Raw genomic sequence first — 12,660 nt, forward strand, 5'->3', positions numbered from 1 at the left:
GCGTCCCCGCTGGCGGACCGACCGGCGGGCGGACCTGGAGCGGGTCGGCGGCGCCGCACCCGCGCCCCTGCCCCGGCCGGGCCCCGGCCCCTGGCGCCATGGACAAGCTGCCGCCGTCCATGCGCAAGCGGCTCTACAGCCTTCCGCAGCAGGTGGGGGCCAAGGCGTGGATCATGGACGAGGAAGAGGACGCCGAGGAGGAGGGGGCTGGGGGCCGCCAGGACCCCAGCCGCAGGAGCATCCGGCTGCGGCCGCTGCCCTCACCCTCACCCTCGGCGGCCGCGGGCGGCACGGAGCCCCGGGGCGCGGCCCTCGGGGCGGCGGACGGCGAGGGGCCGGCCCGCGGCTCGGGCAAGTCCAGCACCAACGGCGACTGCAGGCGCTTCCGCGGGAGCCTGGCCTCGCTGGGCAGCCGGGGCGGCGGCGGCGGCTCCGGAGCAGGGGGCGGCAGCAGTCACGGGCACCTGCATGACTCCGCGGAGGAGCGGCGGCTCATCGCCGAGGGCGACGCGTCCCCCGGTGAGGACAGGACGCCCCCGGGCCTGGCGGCAGAGCCCGAGCGCCCCGGCGCCTCGGCGCAGCCCGCAGCCTCGCCGCCGCCGCCCCAGCAGCAGCCGCAGCCGGCCTCCGCCTCCTGCGAGCAGCCCTCGGTGGACACTGCTATCAAAGTGGAGGGAGGCGCGGCCGCCGGCGACCAGATCCTCCCCGAGGCCGAGGTGCGCCTGGGCCAGGCCGGCTTCATGCAGCGCCAGTTCGGAGCAATGCTCCAGCCCGGGGTCAACAAATTCTCCCTGAGGATGTTTGGCAGCCAGAAAGCCGTGGAGCGCGAGCAGGAGAGGGTGAAGTCGGCCGGATTTTGGATTATCCACCCCTACAGCGACTTCAGGTAAGGAGGCCAAGGCGATCCTATGGGTTCCCTGAAGCGGTGGCAGGCATGCTTCCTCTCTCAGCCCTGCCTCTCAGCCAGAGTTAACTTTCCTTCTTCCCGCGGGGAGCTCCGAGAGAAGTGGGGCGCCTCTAGGCACCAAGACACCCCCAGACCTCCTCCTGCACCGCGCTGGGAACTTTCTTCTCTGTTCCGGGCTCCAGTCCTCACCCTCTTGGGGTCTAGGCCACACTAGAGGCAGGCTAAAAAGGTGTTCTGAGCCTGGCCTAGCCCTGCCGGCAGCCAGGATATGGCTCTGCCACTTTAAGCCACACATCCCACCTCCCTGTTCTGGGCTGCAGAGTCAGGGTGGCCATCCTAGAGGCAGTTCCAGGTCATTCAGCCTGAAGAGCAGGGCCACGAAGAGAAACAGACCTCTTGGCAGAGGGGCCAGCTCCTTGGGTACTGACCCCAAGCATTAGGATCTCCTTCTTGTGCCTTGGGAAGCTGCAGCTGGGGAGGGAGAGCTAGGCCCCTGGAGGAGTGAGGTCACTGGGGCCTCAAGTCCAGGATAAAAGCCCACCATGCCCACCTTAACCCTGGGCCCAGACCCTCATGCCAAGTGGTGGGCCAGCAGCAGGCACCCTGGGCACCTGGCATCCAGACTGGCAGGACAGAATGACCTTGCTCATAGTGGTCAGAGAAGATGCCTGGTGTCCTGACTGACAAGCAGCTGTCCTGTAACCCCAGGCTCATCCTGTGCCCCATTGTCACCCCAGTCCAAGCTCCAGCAGCTACTAGGACTCTCATGGTTCAGTCATGGGTCCCCAAACACATGGTGTAACTGCCAGTCAGGGAAAAGGACCCTGCCCCCTCCTCCATCACCTGAGTCAGATGCCACTGACCGAGTAGATACCACTTGGAGCCTGTGGGGGTATCTGCAAAACAGGAGATTGGTGATTGCCTCTAAAGTTGAAATAAGGGATGCCCCCCTATCCCAGTCAAGATCTTAAGGTCCCCCAGTGCCCCCTCCCCCCTGAGCTTTCCTGATACATAGGACAGAAGTGAGGGTCTGAAAACATTCACCATTTAAAACTGGGTCTAATTTATTCTCTCTCTCTCTCTCTCTCTCTCTCTGAGCCCTGCCCCCTATTTAGCTCCCTTCCCTGCCTACCCTGCTTGCCTGCCAATATAAATGAGCATTTTGCCAACCCAGAGCCCTCTTTGCAAACTCCAGGGAAGCCAGGTTTGTAATGAGAGCAAAGCCATTTTCCATCCAATGAGAGAGATTTCTCGTGCTGGGAGTGACCAGTCAGGCAACACTCGATGGCTTAAAATAGTGGTGAACAGAGCCCCCCCGCCTTTCTTTTTTTGAGGGACTGTTCTTCCTAACCCTAATACCCAAGGTTCCCATTCTAGAGGGTGTGGGAGGCCAGAGGACAGGCTAAACAGACAGGCATAGTCTTCAAGTTGAGTGAACAGAGACCATCAGGAACTGTAGCTGGTTCCCAGGGCCAGGTTCCTAAAGTGTGGCCTTCCCTCTGCTCAGTACTGGGACTGAAGGATCCCAGCCTGAGCTAGGGAGGAGCGGGTAGGGGTTGTATTTCCTGCACCCTCTGGTTGTCCTGGGTTTCTGCTCCTCCCTCTGAACTTCTGGGAGGTGGTAGCAGGTGGGCTGTGCCAATATCAACCGCTTGAGATTGTTGAGGGGCCTTCCCTCCCCTTGTTCATTTCCTCGCTGTCTTCCGTGTCTGAGAGTCTCTGTTCAAGGTTCTCATCACCTGGGATGTGGGAGTGCAAGGGGGAAGCCCCAGGCGTGCCTGACCTCTGTAGAACATAGGCTTTGATTGAGCACCTTCTGGGAACTGGACCTTCCTTACCTTGGATGGTGAAGAGCTGGGTTGTTTGCATCAATGGGAAGTTCCCCGCCGCCTTCCTGATCTTACTCTGCCCATCTTGGCATGTTCTGTCTGCAGTCCCCCTACTGCAGAATCTCTCACTAACTGCAGGCTGCCCAGGACATGGCGGAGCAGGGGTGGTGGGGGTGGGGGTAGGTAAGGGTGGATGCTGCACGATTGATAAATGGGCGACAGGATAAGGGTCAGACTGGGCTTTGAATCTGGGTTTGTGCAACAAGCAACAGGGACCCGTAGCCGGAAGCACACATCTCTGTGCGCAGCCTTGTAGCTGTCTGGGGCTGAGTGGAGTGTAAGAAAAGAAATCCAAGAAAGACTGTCTCTGTGCATCTGGAGGAGCAGTGGTCATACCTCTAGGCCAAAATAGCTGGTCTCATCTACACAAGGTCAAAGAGGCAAGGGCCTGGCTAAGTTTTCTGAGCTTAGGAAACCCACCAAACTAGTGTCACCCCCACCCTCAGCACCCCAAGCCTCAGTCCTTTGAGTTTCAGCCACTGGCTTTGCTTGGGCTTCTATATAGAGCCAATCCCCACTGCCTAGCTCAGCCTTCACAAGAGCTTCTGCAAGCATTGCTCAGGCCAGTTGAGGATTTATTCATCATTTTGACGGGCAGGAAGCATTGATCCAGCAGAATTGGTTTAATAAAGAATCGCCAGCAAACCATGATAGATTGAGTTTGTGGTTTGGAGTTCAGGGCTCACTGTCATGGGCTGCTTCCGGCATCTCCCATTCCTGGGGGAGGAAGGTTGGGTGCCTCTTCCAAGGGCTGGAGTAGACTGTGCTCTGAGGGACCTGCAGAACCCGGGCCATGATTAACACTCGGCTTTTCTTGGCTTCCTGTGATTTTCTTTACCATGACCCCAGCTACTCCATGGCTCCTCCAGGTTCTGTGGGTTTGTCTGGCCTCCCCTTCCCCAGTCGCCTTTTGAGACTGCTAATTAAGGTTTTGTTGGACCCTTGGATCCTGGATGGGTCCTCCCTTCCATGTGAGCCATGTCCTGGGACCCGGGCTTGGCAGTGCAAACCCGAAACAAATAAAACAGTGTGTTTTCAAAGAGAGAGGAAAGGAGTGGTGACCCAGAAGCCTGTTGGGCTTTTAAGTGTCAGGCCCAGGGGGGGTCTGCCTGGGGGTGTGTACGCCTAGGTGTCTGTCTGTGCAGATGTCTTGGGGCTGTGTGGGTAGACATGTGGGCTGGCGCAGAAGTCCCTCTGTGGGGTGTCTGTTCTGGAGCTACTCCTGTGCCCCAAACTCCAGTTTGGCCTTGAGAGTGGAGAAGCTCGGCTCTTGTCAGCCCTCTGCCCTTCCCTCTTCTAGCCTGAGCCTTCTGAGGCTGTGAGGAAGGGAAAAGTAAGGAAGGGAAGGGCCCTAAAAGGTCCTTTCCTTGGAGCAGAAACAGCTGGGCTCTGAAGTCATGGAACCTGGGCCAGTGCCCTGATAAGTCCCAAAGGTGGCCTCAGACTGAATTCTTGTGCTGGTCCCTGGCCCCAGGCACTGCCATTGCCCACCTCCTATCACCTGCCCAGCCCTGTCTGCTATGGGGCCCTGCTTGGGTTGTGAGCTTTTTCTGAGCCTCAGTTTTCCCACCTAGAGAAATGGGAATCTTGTTGCTCGTGTCAGACAGGACTCGTACAACTGTGATCACCCTTTCGACGTAAGCAGCTCCGGTGTGCTGTCAGAGCCCAGTGATGCTGCTTTGAGCCACGCTGCCCCCGCTCTCACTGCCTCCTTCCCTCAGTCCTGAGTGGACCAGATGGGCCTCTATCCTTGGCTCAGACCAGTGGTTCTGAACCTATGTCAGAGACCTAAGTGAGAACCTGCTGGAAACTATAGGGTCTCTACTGAGAAAAAGGCACATGTATCCAGACACAATATGACGCTCAATTTCTGGGGTCTGTGGACTCCCTAACTTGAAAACCATGTAGGTTGTGAACCCCACTCTATCTAGACCATTCCAGAAAGAGTCCTGGTCTGGCAGGGGCAAGTGCCAGCCTCTTAGAGCTAGCCTTCCCTGGGGCCCTCTGTAGCCTGAGGCCTGGGCCTCCCACTGCTGGTGGGATGGAAATGAAAATGGAGCAGAGTCAGATGCCTGAAGGAGGCACTCTGGGGACTAGTTACTTTTCTGTTTCCTCAGTCCCACGCCCATCCCTCTCCTCTCCAACCCTGGGCAGGACTATTTGCATAGGAGGTGGTGAGGAGGAAGGAGGGCCCTGGCCCTGGGTAGGATGGGGGTGGGGGTTCTGGGGTCCCTCCTGGGTGGGCCTTGCTGGAGGCCATTGCGCAAGAATGCTGCTCCTGCTAACGGGACCATAGGAATATAGGTGTTCCCTCCATGTGTTGTAGGGTAGAGAGCCAGGCCGAAAAGAGCTGCAGGCCTTGCGGCGCCAGGGGAGGGGGAAGGGCGCCTTGGTGCAGAGGGGAATTCCAAGGTGAGCTGCCTGGGCGGTGCTGTCAGCTGGCACCGTGGGCAGCGGGATTCTCCAGGGATGAGGACGTGTTCGACCTGATGAGGCTGGGCTGGTGGCAAAAGCCAGCACCCAGCTCGGGGCTGAGGTGCTCCCCGGATGCGAGGTGCACAGAAGGCCCATGGGGCCAGGCCCCTTGCACCGTCTGGGCGGGGAGGGCTGGGCTCCAGGTTCTCCCCTTGCAAGACTTCAGTCCGTGGGCTGACTACCATGTGATGAGGCTGGGGGCTGCTCCCCTGCCCAGCCCTGCCCCTGCTTGTTCCCTTAGCTTCTGTGAGCTGTGACGCTTTGGGCTGTCAGGTGGCCTGCCTCACACAGGGCTGGGATGTCTGCCTGCCTGTCTGCTTGTCCCTCTGCCCTCCTCTCCCACGCTGTAGGGCCCCTGGGTCTTCTGGGATGTCCTCTCAGGCCGCCACGGCCACCATCATCCGTCTGTCCCTGCCTGACACACCCCCGGGCATTTGGATGGAGCTCTGTGTTTGTTCCAATGCAGTGTTTCTCACATCGCCATGGCATCCAGCTCACCTGGGCATCTTATTAAACTATAGATTCGGACTCATTAGGTCAGAAATAGGGTGGGGTCTGACATTCTGTGTTTCTGATAAGTGCTCAGGTGATGCTATGCTGCTGGTGCCCAGCCCAGAGCCAAGCTTGTAGGACCGGGGTTCAGATTGGGTGTATATTCTATGCTCGTCCCACGCTCCCTGACTGAGTTCCCTGAGGGCAGAGACTCTGTCTTCTCCAGTTGGCCTCTAGCACTGAGCACAGCAGGGTGAATTCTGTGAACTGGGTTGAGCAGCCCTCCGCCACAGAGGTCAGCCGCAAGCCTGGGAGAGCTGGATTCACAGACCCGCCTCCCCGCCTGCACTGCGGCTTGGACCCTGCTGGCCCTGGATGCTGGTTGTTGGGATGGGAGGAACAGGGGCAGGCCAGGTGGTCAGAGGACCCTTATGAATCCATCCTGTCCCCTTGCCTGGGTGCCTTCTCTCCCATTCAAAGGCCAGAGGAACGGGCCCGGCTGGAGGAGCAGGGACAGGGAGTGCAGTGACTGCTGTGCTGCAGGGAGGTTTCTGGGAAGGGACAGATGTCAGTGAGAGAGTCCAGAGGTGTCAGGGTAAGAGGGTCAGTGTGAGATGTCTCTGGCAGTGGCTGCCCGGGAAGAGAAAGAGACATCCAGTAACAGCGGCTGCCTTGGTGCCTTGAGATTGTGGTGGAGGGGCCTTGTCTGAATCTTAATGCCCCGTCCACTGCCCCACGCCATGCCTAGCAGCCTCCCTGGTGGGTGGGACTTGTCACTTCTCTCTGCCCCCTCCCACCCTGGCAGGCACAAGTCTACATACTGATGACAGAGCTGGCAGTGTCCTCACAGCCCGAGCGGCCCCTGTCACAACACTGGCCATCATGGGGGAATTCACCCAGAGTAGAAGGTGCAGCCCCGGTCGCTCTGGCGGGGAGGAGGGGCTTGTCGTTCAACCAAGGAGGCGGCCAGCTCCAGCACATACACCCCTTGGCTCAAGGGCTCTGACAAAGCTGCCACTGCCAGTTGCTAATTAATAGAAGGGCTACTAAGGCCGGCCAGGCGGTCCTGCTTGGGCCCAGGGGATGTTGAAGAATCCACGTTCGTCAGCCAGAGCAGGCCATGGGGAGGGCAGGGGCATTGCCTTGGCTTTGGAGAGGATGTTCTCTGCCAGGCAGGCTTTACTGGGAAAGCATTGCCAGGGCCCTGGAGATCTGTGATCCCAAAGCCTAGGAGGCCACTCAAAGACACTCTTAATCATCGGCACCTGTCCAGAATTGGGGAGGAAGCAGCACAAAGAGGTGGAGAGTACCCCGTCACCAAAGGTACTCAAGATGTGACAGCAGTACTTAGACGAGAAGTTGCTAAGCAGCATCCCAGGGACCAAATACAGCGCCCAGATGTGTTCTGTTTGGGCATCATGGTGTGTCATAACAACTCAGAGACAGTGTTTTAAAATGGAAAGATGTAACATAAAAATTTGGCTTTCGGGCTTCTGAACAGAAGAAAGCTCTGGAGAGCTCTGGCAGTTCTGGCCCCATGTCCCACACCATAGCAGGCAGCTGGAGCAGACAAGAGGCTGCCCCCTTTAGTGTGACTTTTGCTCTTCAGTTGCCCACTGTCCCTAAGGTCCCAGTCGTGTCATTTATGCACGTTTAGCTACCTGACCCCTGTAGGCTTCTGAGTTTACAACCCTAGATTCAAACCAACTAAAGCCAGGTGGATTCACAGATCAATAGCTACCATTTGTGAACTATCTGTACCATGTACCAAACTGTTAGAAGCTTTTATGTCTCATATTTTATTTACTCTTCACAGTGGCCTGAACAATAGGTTCTATTACCCCCAGTTTCCAGATAAAGAAACTGAGTCTCCTTCCTTCCTTTCTTCCTTCTTTCCTTCTTTCCTTTCTTCCTTCCTCCCTTCCTTCCTCCCTCCCTCCCTCCCTCCCTTCCTTCCTCCCTCCCTCCCTCCCTCCCTCCCTTCCTTCCTCCCTCCCTCCCTTCCTTTCTTCCTTCTTTCCTTCCTTCCTTTCTTCCTTCCTCCCTTCCTTCCTTTCTTCCTTCTTTCCTTCTTTCCTTTCTTCCTTCCTCCCTCCCTTCCTTCTTTTCCTCCTTCTTTCCTTCCTTCCTTCCTCCCTCTTTGTCTCCTTCTTCTTCTCTTTTTGTTAGCTTTAAAAAGCTGGACTACAAAAGTAGTTCAAGAAAACATTCTCCTGAGAATAAAAACAGGAGACAATGTTTGACCACACATTATCGGTGAAGAGGGGCTGTAGGAGATGGGGCTGCGCTGGCATGGGAAATTTAACAGGCCTCAGAAATACCAGATCTGGACAGGCCTTAGCAAGCTCCTGGTCGAAAGCCTTTATTTTATAAAAGGGGAGCAGAGAGGTGCCTTGGTGGCTCAGTCAGATGAGCATCCGACTCTTGACTGCGGCTTAGGTGAGGATCCCAGGGTCGTGGGGTAGAGCCCTGAGTCGGCCTACGCACTGAGTGTGGAGGGTGCTTAGGATTCTCTCTCTCTCTTTCCTGCTGCCCCCTCCCCCGCTCACGCATTCTGTCTCTAATAATATGAAAAACTTAAAATAAAAGGGGAGCAGAGGACTAGAGAGGGGAAGCCACTGGCCCAGGGTCACAGAATAAATCCACGTCAGAGATGAAACCAGAACCCAAGTGGGTTATGTAACATCTGGCTGCAAAGATCATAAAGTTCCACAGTCCACCCCTAGACCCCAGCCAGAGGTCCTGAATGGTCTTCTCACTGGAGCTTTTTCTGCTTGCCCCAGCTCCATGCCTGAATTTTGAGATCATGGGTATTTTCAGAGTCCCTTTTTAATTTAAGCTTATCCAGTGAGAAGGGAGTCTTTCCATATCAGCAACTTCAGACTGAGACATGCTTGCCCTGACTCCCCACGCTGGGGCTGCTCCGCCCCTGGGGATGCTGGACCAGGATCCTGACTGGTGTGGAGGCCGTTGGGATTTTGCCACCATAGCCAGATGCTGTTGATGCACCTTTCTTCAATAGGGGCGATTAGGGTTCCTAGGGGAAGGGGACGAGTGGTCAGTGGCATCTGTGTTCTCTCCACCAGAGAAATAGGTGGTCACGTGGTCTGTTCCTCACATCCTCCAGAGAAGTGAGGAAGCGGAGTCCTGGTTTAGGACTCAGTGTGTGTCCAGGGTGGAGGTTCTGAGGCCACGGTCTGGGCCCACGCTGTGACCAGGCTCAGGGCTCAGCCTGAGACCAAGATAAGGCCTTGGTCTGAGGTCAGGAACTGGAGCCCTCCAACAGAGTCCCAGAACCAACGCCAGTACCTTGCTGAGGCGTCCAGGGCTTGGGCAAGGTGGGCGTGTGGCCCAGCCCACCTTGTGCCCTTCCCCTTTCTCAGGCTCCCTGAGCGCCTACACCCCTTAGCATCTGAGCCAGCTGCCTCCGGTCCTCTCTGGGAGGTAAAGTACAAATTATAAATAAACAACAGTGCCACTGCTGCCGACGCCGGAGCCACCAAATCTCACACGTGACGGCTCCCCGCCCCACTCTGCTCCTGCATTGTTTGGGGCCGGTGTCTGTCTTCCCAGCCAGGCAGCCGGCTCGGGGCTCCAGCACAGCCGTGCTCGGGGCTGGGCAGAGGCGTGTGGCGGCTTGACGGAGGGGCTCCCGACGGGCCACCGCACTCCCCGCTCCACAAACTGTGGAGCCAGCAGCGGGGCCTCCGGGTCTGCTCACGGCGGCTGTGGGGGCCTGATAATTGGCTGCTGATGATTTTGTGTCTGTCTAAGCATTTATCTGTGTGGGTGGACGTGTTATGTCTACGTGGAGAGGCTTTCAGACATTAATGCATAACATGGGGCTGGCTAATACGCTGTCTTCTGGGCCTGGTGGGGGGCAAGCTTAAGGTGGAGGGGGATGGGGGGGTCACGCCCCCTCAGAGACCAGATGCTCCATCCCAAGACCGCTTTCACCCACTATGGTGGATGGGGGTCACTACCTACCTGGCAAAGAAGCGAACAGGATTTCAGCGCCTCTTCGGGTAGATCACTATGGATTGATGGTCAGGGAAGGCTTCCTGGAGGAAGCAGATCTGAGCTGATTTGAAGGAAAGAGAGAACCATTCAGCACACTTTCTTGTAAGTAGGTTTCTGGGAGATGGAGCTAAGGGGCTGGGGTGGGTGTTGGCAAGCACTAAGAGCAGGTCACTCAAAATCTGCCTTTTTTTTTTTAAGATTTATTTATTTATTTGAGAGGAGGGAGAGAGTGCGAGTGAGCAAAGGGCAGAGAGAGAGGGAGCGAGAGAGAATCCCACACAGGCTCTGCACTGTCAGTGCCTAGCCCCAAGTGCGGCTCGAGCTCACCAGATGTGGGCCTCGAACTCACGAACTGCGAGATCATAACCTGAGCCCAAGTTGCCACCCAGGCGCCCCCAAATCTGCCTTTTCGGACCTGTACTCATTAAGCTCTGCCCTTCACCCTTCAGGACTGTGACCCCACTGCCCTGGGTCTTGCCCCTGATGCTGAGTATGTGTGCATATGTTTGCACGCGTATGTGCGTCCCTCTGGACCGTCTGGGTTCTTGTGGCCCAGGCGGCTCTCCTGGCCCCAGCTGCACAACCTCTGAGAAGACCCTGTTTCCCTGCTGTACTCAGCCTGGAAGGCAGGTGTTGCCACCGCATTAATGTCACTGAGCGTGTGGCCTGGAGCCCAGAAGTAATTACCCTGCAGTTCCCTGTTGCAAGCTGGAGCAGCCCCTGTCAATGATTAACGTGTGTCCCCGGCCACTCATCGCCAAAGGCAGCCAGGGGTTTCTCCCACCTATATAGTCTGTCAGAGGATACGAGGTGCTTGTTCTTTTCTGCAGGGACAGGAAAGACAAGCCTACAGGGCCACCAGCACCTTATAGAAGAAACATGGTCTAGCCGGGAAGACTCCACAGCTAGGGCCTGTGTGTGCAGCATCGGGGCTGGCCCACCCTGGAGCCCCCAGATCCTCTCATCCTGAGCTTTCCCGACTTATAACTGCCCACCCCTTCCACGCCGAGTTTGGCCTCCTGACCCCCTTCCTGTTCCACTGTATGACCTCAACAAAGTCCTTTCCTGTCTCAGTGTCCAGGGTCAGGCCTCCGTCTGAGGTTGAGAAGAGAGCAAAGCTAATTGCCCAAATAGGTATTGAACCCGTAATCCTGACCCCATTAGTACAAATTGAGCCAGCAGGGCAGGGACAGCACAGCTGATGAGTAGAGCTGATGAGAACCTCCCTCCCGCTTTCTGGAGACTCCGCCGAGGCCTATCGGGGCCTGATCCTGGAGTTGTGCAGCCCCTGGCTCCTGGGGACGTGGGAATTCCTTACACACGGGGCTCTTTCTGCAGAGGCTCTGCTAGCCCTCAGTGCTGGGGGCCAGGCCGGAGGCTCCCTAGTATGTTGTGTGGCATCCGTGTGGTCTGCTGAGCTCCGCCATTAGACCATGGCCCCTGTGGGAGTGGAGAGCAGGCTTTCTTGTTCCCTAGGCAAACCCCACACCGCTCTCCTCCAGCCATCTCTCCTGGGGGCCAGTCTTCCCCTCCTAGAAGCTCAGACCTGGCCTCGGAGGAGTTTAGATGTGAGGATCCGTGGAGAGCACAGGTCGTAGTAGACAGCTGTGACTGGAGGGGTCCTCGGGGCAGGCCAGCAGCACCTTCGGCTTTGGAACTGGCAGGGGAAGGAGATGCGACAAGCTGTTCATCCTGTCCCAGAGGCTCTGAGGAGTCCTCATCCCTCTGTGTTGCTCCACAGCTTCTGGGGACAAGCCGAGCTCCCCACTTCAGACCTTCCCCCCATCATAAGAGACCAGTGAATACTCTGTTCTGCCCCGTCCAGCTGTGAGGACTGAGCCGAGGCCTCACCTCCCTGCGCCTGCCTTTCCTCATCTGAAAATGCTTCCAGAGAGGGGTTGGGTTTTCTCAAGACCCCAGAGCTGAAATCGGCAGGCTGCAGAGACCCCTGGGAGCTGTATGCAATTACGGATGCCTGGGCCTCCCTGTGTGGGGCTGGCATGGGTAGAATTGTGGGGAGCACCCAGATGATTCTACTTCTGTCACTTTAGGAGCCAGTGAGCTGGGCACCCCTAAGGCCCTCTCCGCGCAAGCAGTCTGCAGCTCTCTGAGTACACTTCGTCTGCCTTAGCCCTCCGGTGCTCCCCAGAGCCTGGGGGTGAAATGCCTGCTCCCCAGCCCGCCATCTGAGCCCATTTATGATAGGCCCCTCTCCGGGGAGTCATTACCTTTTCTTCTGTTAGCAATCAGAATTGTAAAACCCGGAGGCTGGCGGGACCCCAGGGAACATGGCCCTCACTCTGTGTCCTTGTCACACTGTGTTTTCCTAGATGGAAGGCAGCGGAGTCCCATCTGGCTCATGTTCTCAAGAGCCCAGGTGCCTCCAGGGAACCCCCATCCCAGTGAGAAGGGGGCCATGTAGACCCTCCCAGAGTCAATATTTAGCTACTTTCTGTGGGGCAGCCCTCCCGTGGCGTCCTTGTCCTTGTTAGCTTCATCTGTCACCGGAGCACCACTTCTGCCCTGAATCCATCTCATTTCCCCCTTCACACTGGTGCTCCCTCGCTCAGGAGCAGGTGAGCGCCCCTACCTGAGTTCCCCCGAGGTTGAGTTCACGTGCTACTCCACAGCAGTACGCTATTTTTGTTCCATTCTCCTGAGAGGGGACAGCTGTGCTTGAGCCTTCTTTGTTTCCTGTCAGCTGGGCGGGTAAGTTCTCCAACTGCCAGTTCCCTCCCCATTTTTCCCCAAATGGTCTTGTGAGCTGGGTGAAGCTCAGAGAGGTTAGGTCGCTAGCCTGAAGGCACACAGCATCATGGCAGCTCGGAGCGCTAGAACGTAGATGACCCCTGCTGTACACATGTGTGTGTCTATGTG

The 12,660-nt window shown here is 57.1% G+C and overlaps 1 protein-coding gene across 1 annotated transcript in view; it reads left to right on the top strand.

The window, feature by feature from the left end:
- The window catches only part of HCN4 (hyperpolarization activated cyclic nucleotide gated potassium channel 4), a 42,836-nt gene continuing 30,176 nt past the window's right edge, over window positions 1-12,660 (top strand). The window contains exon 1 of the mRNA XM_042941465.1: window positions 1-886. Coding sequence (XP_042797399.1) covers window positions 99-886 — 788 coding nt within the window. The 5' untranslated portion in view covers window positions 1-98. The remainder of the gene's footprint in view (window positions 887-12,660) is intronic.

This window comes from Panthera leo, chromosome B3, assembly GCF_018350215.1.
Source record: "Panthera leo isolate Ple1 chromosome B3, P.leo_Ple1_pat1.1, whole genome shotgun sequence".
NCBI lineage: Eukaryota > Metazoa > Chordata > Mammalia > Carnivora > Felidae > Panthera > Panthera leo.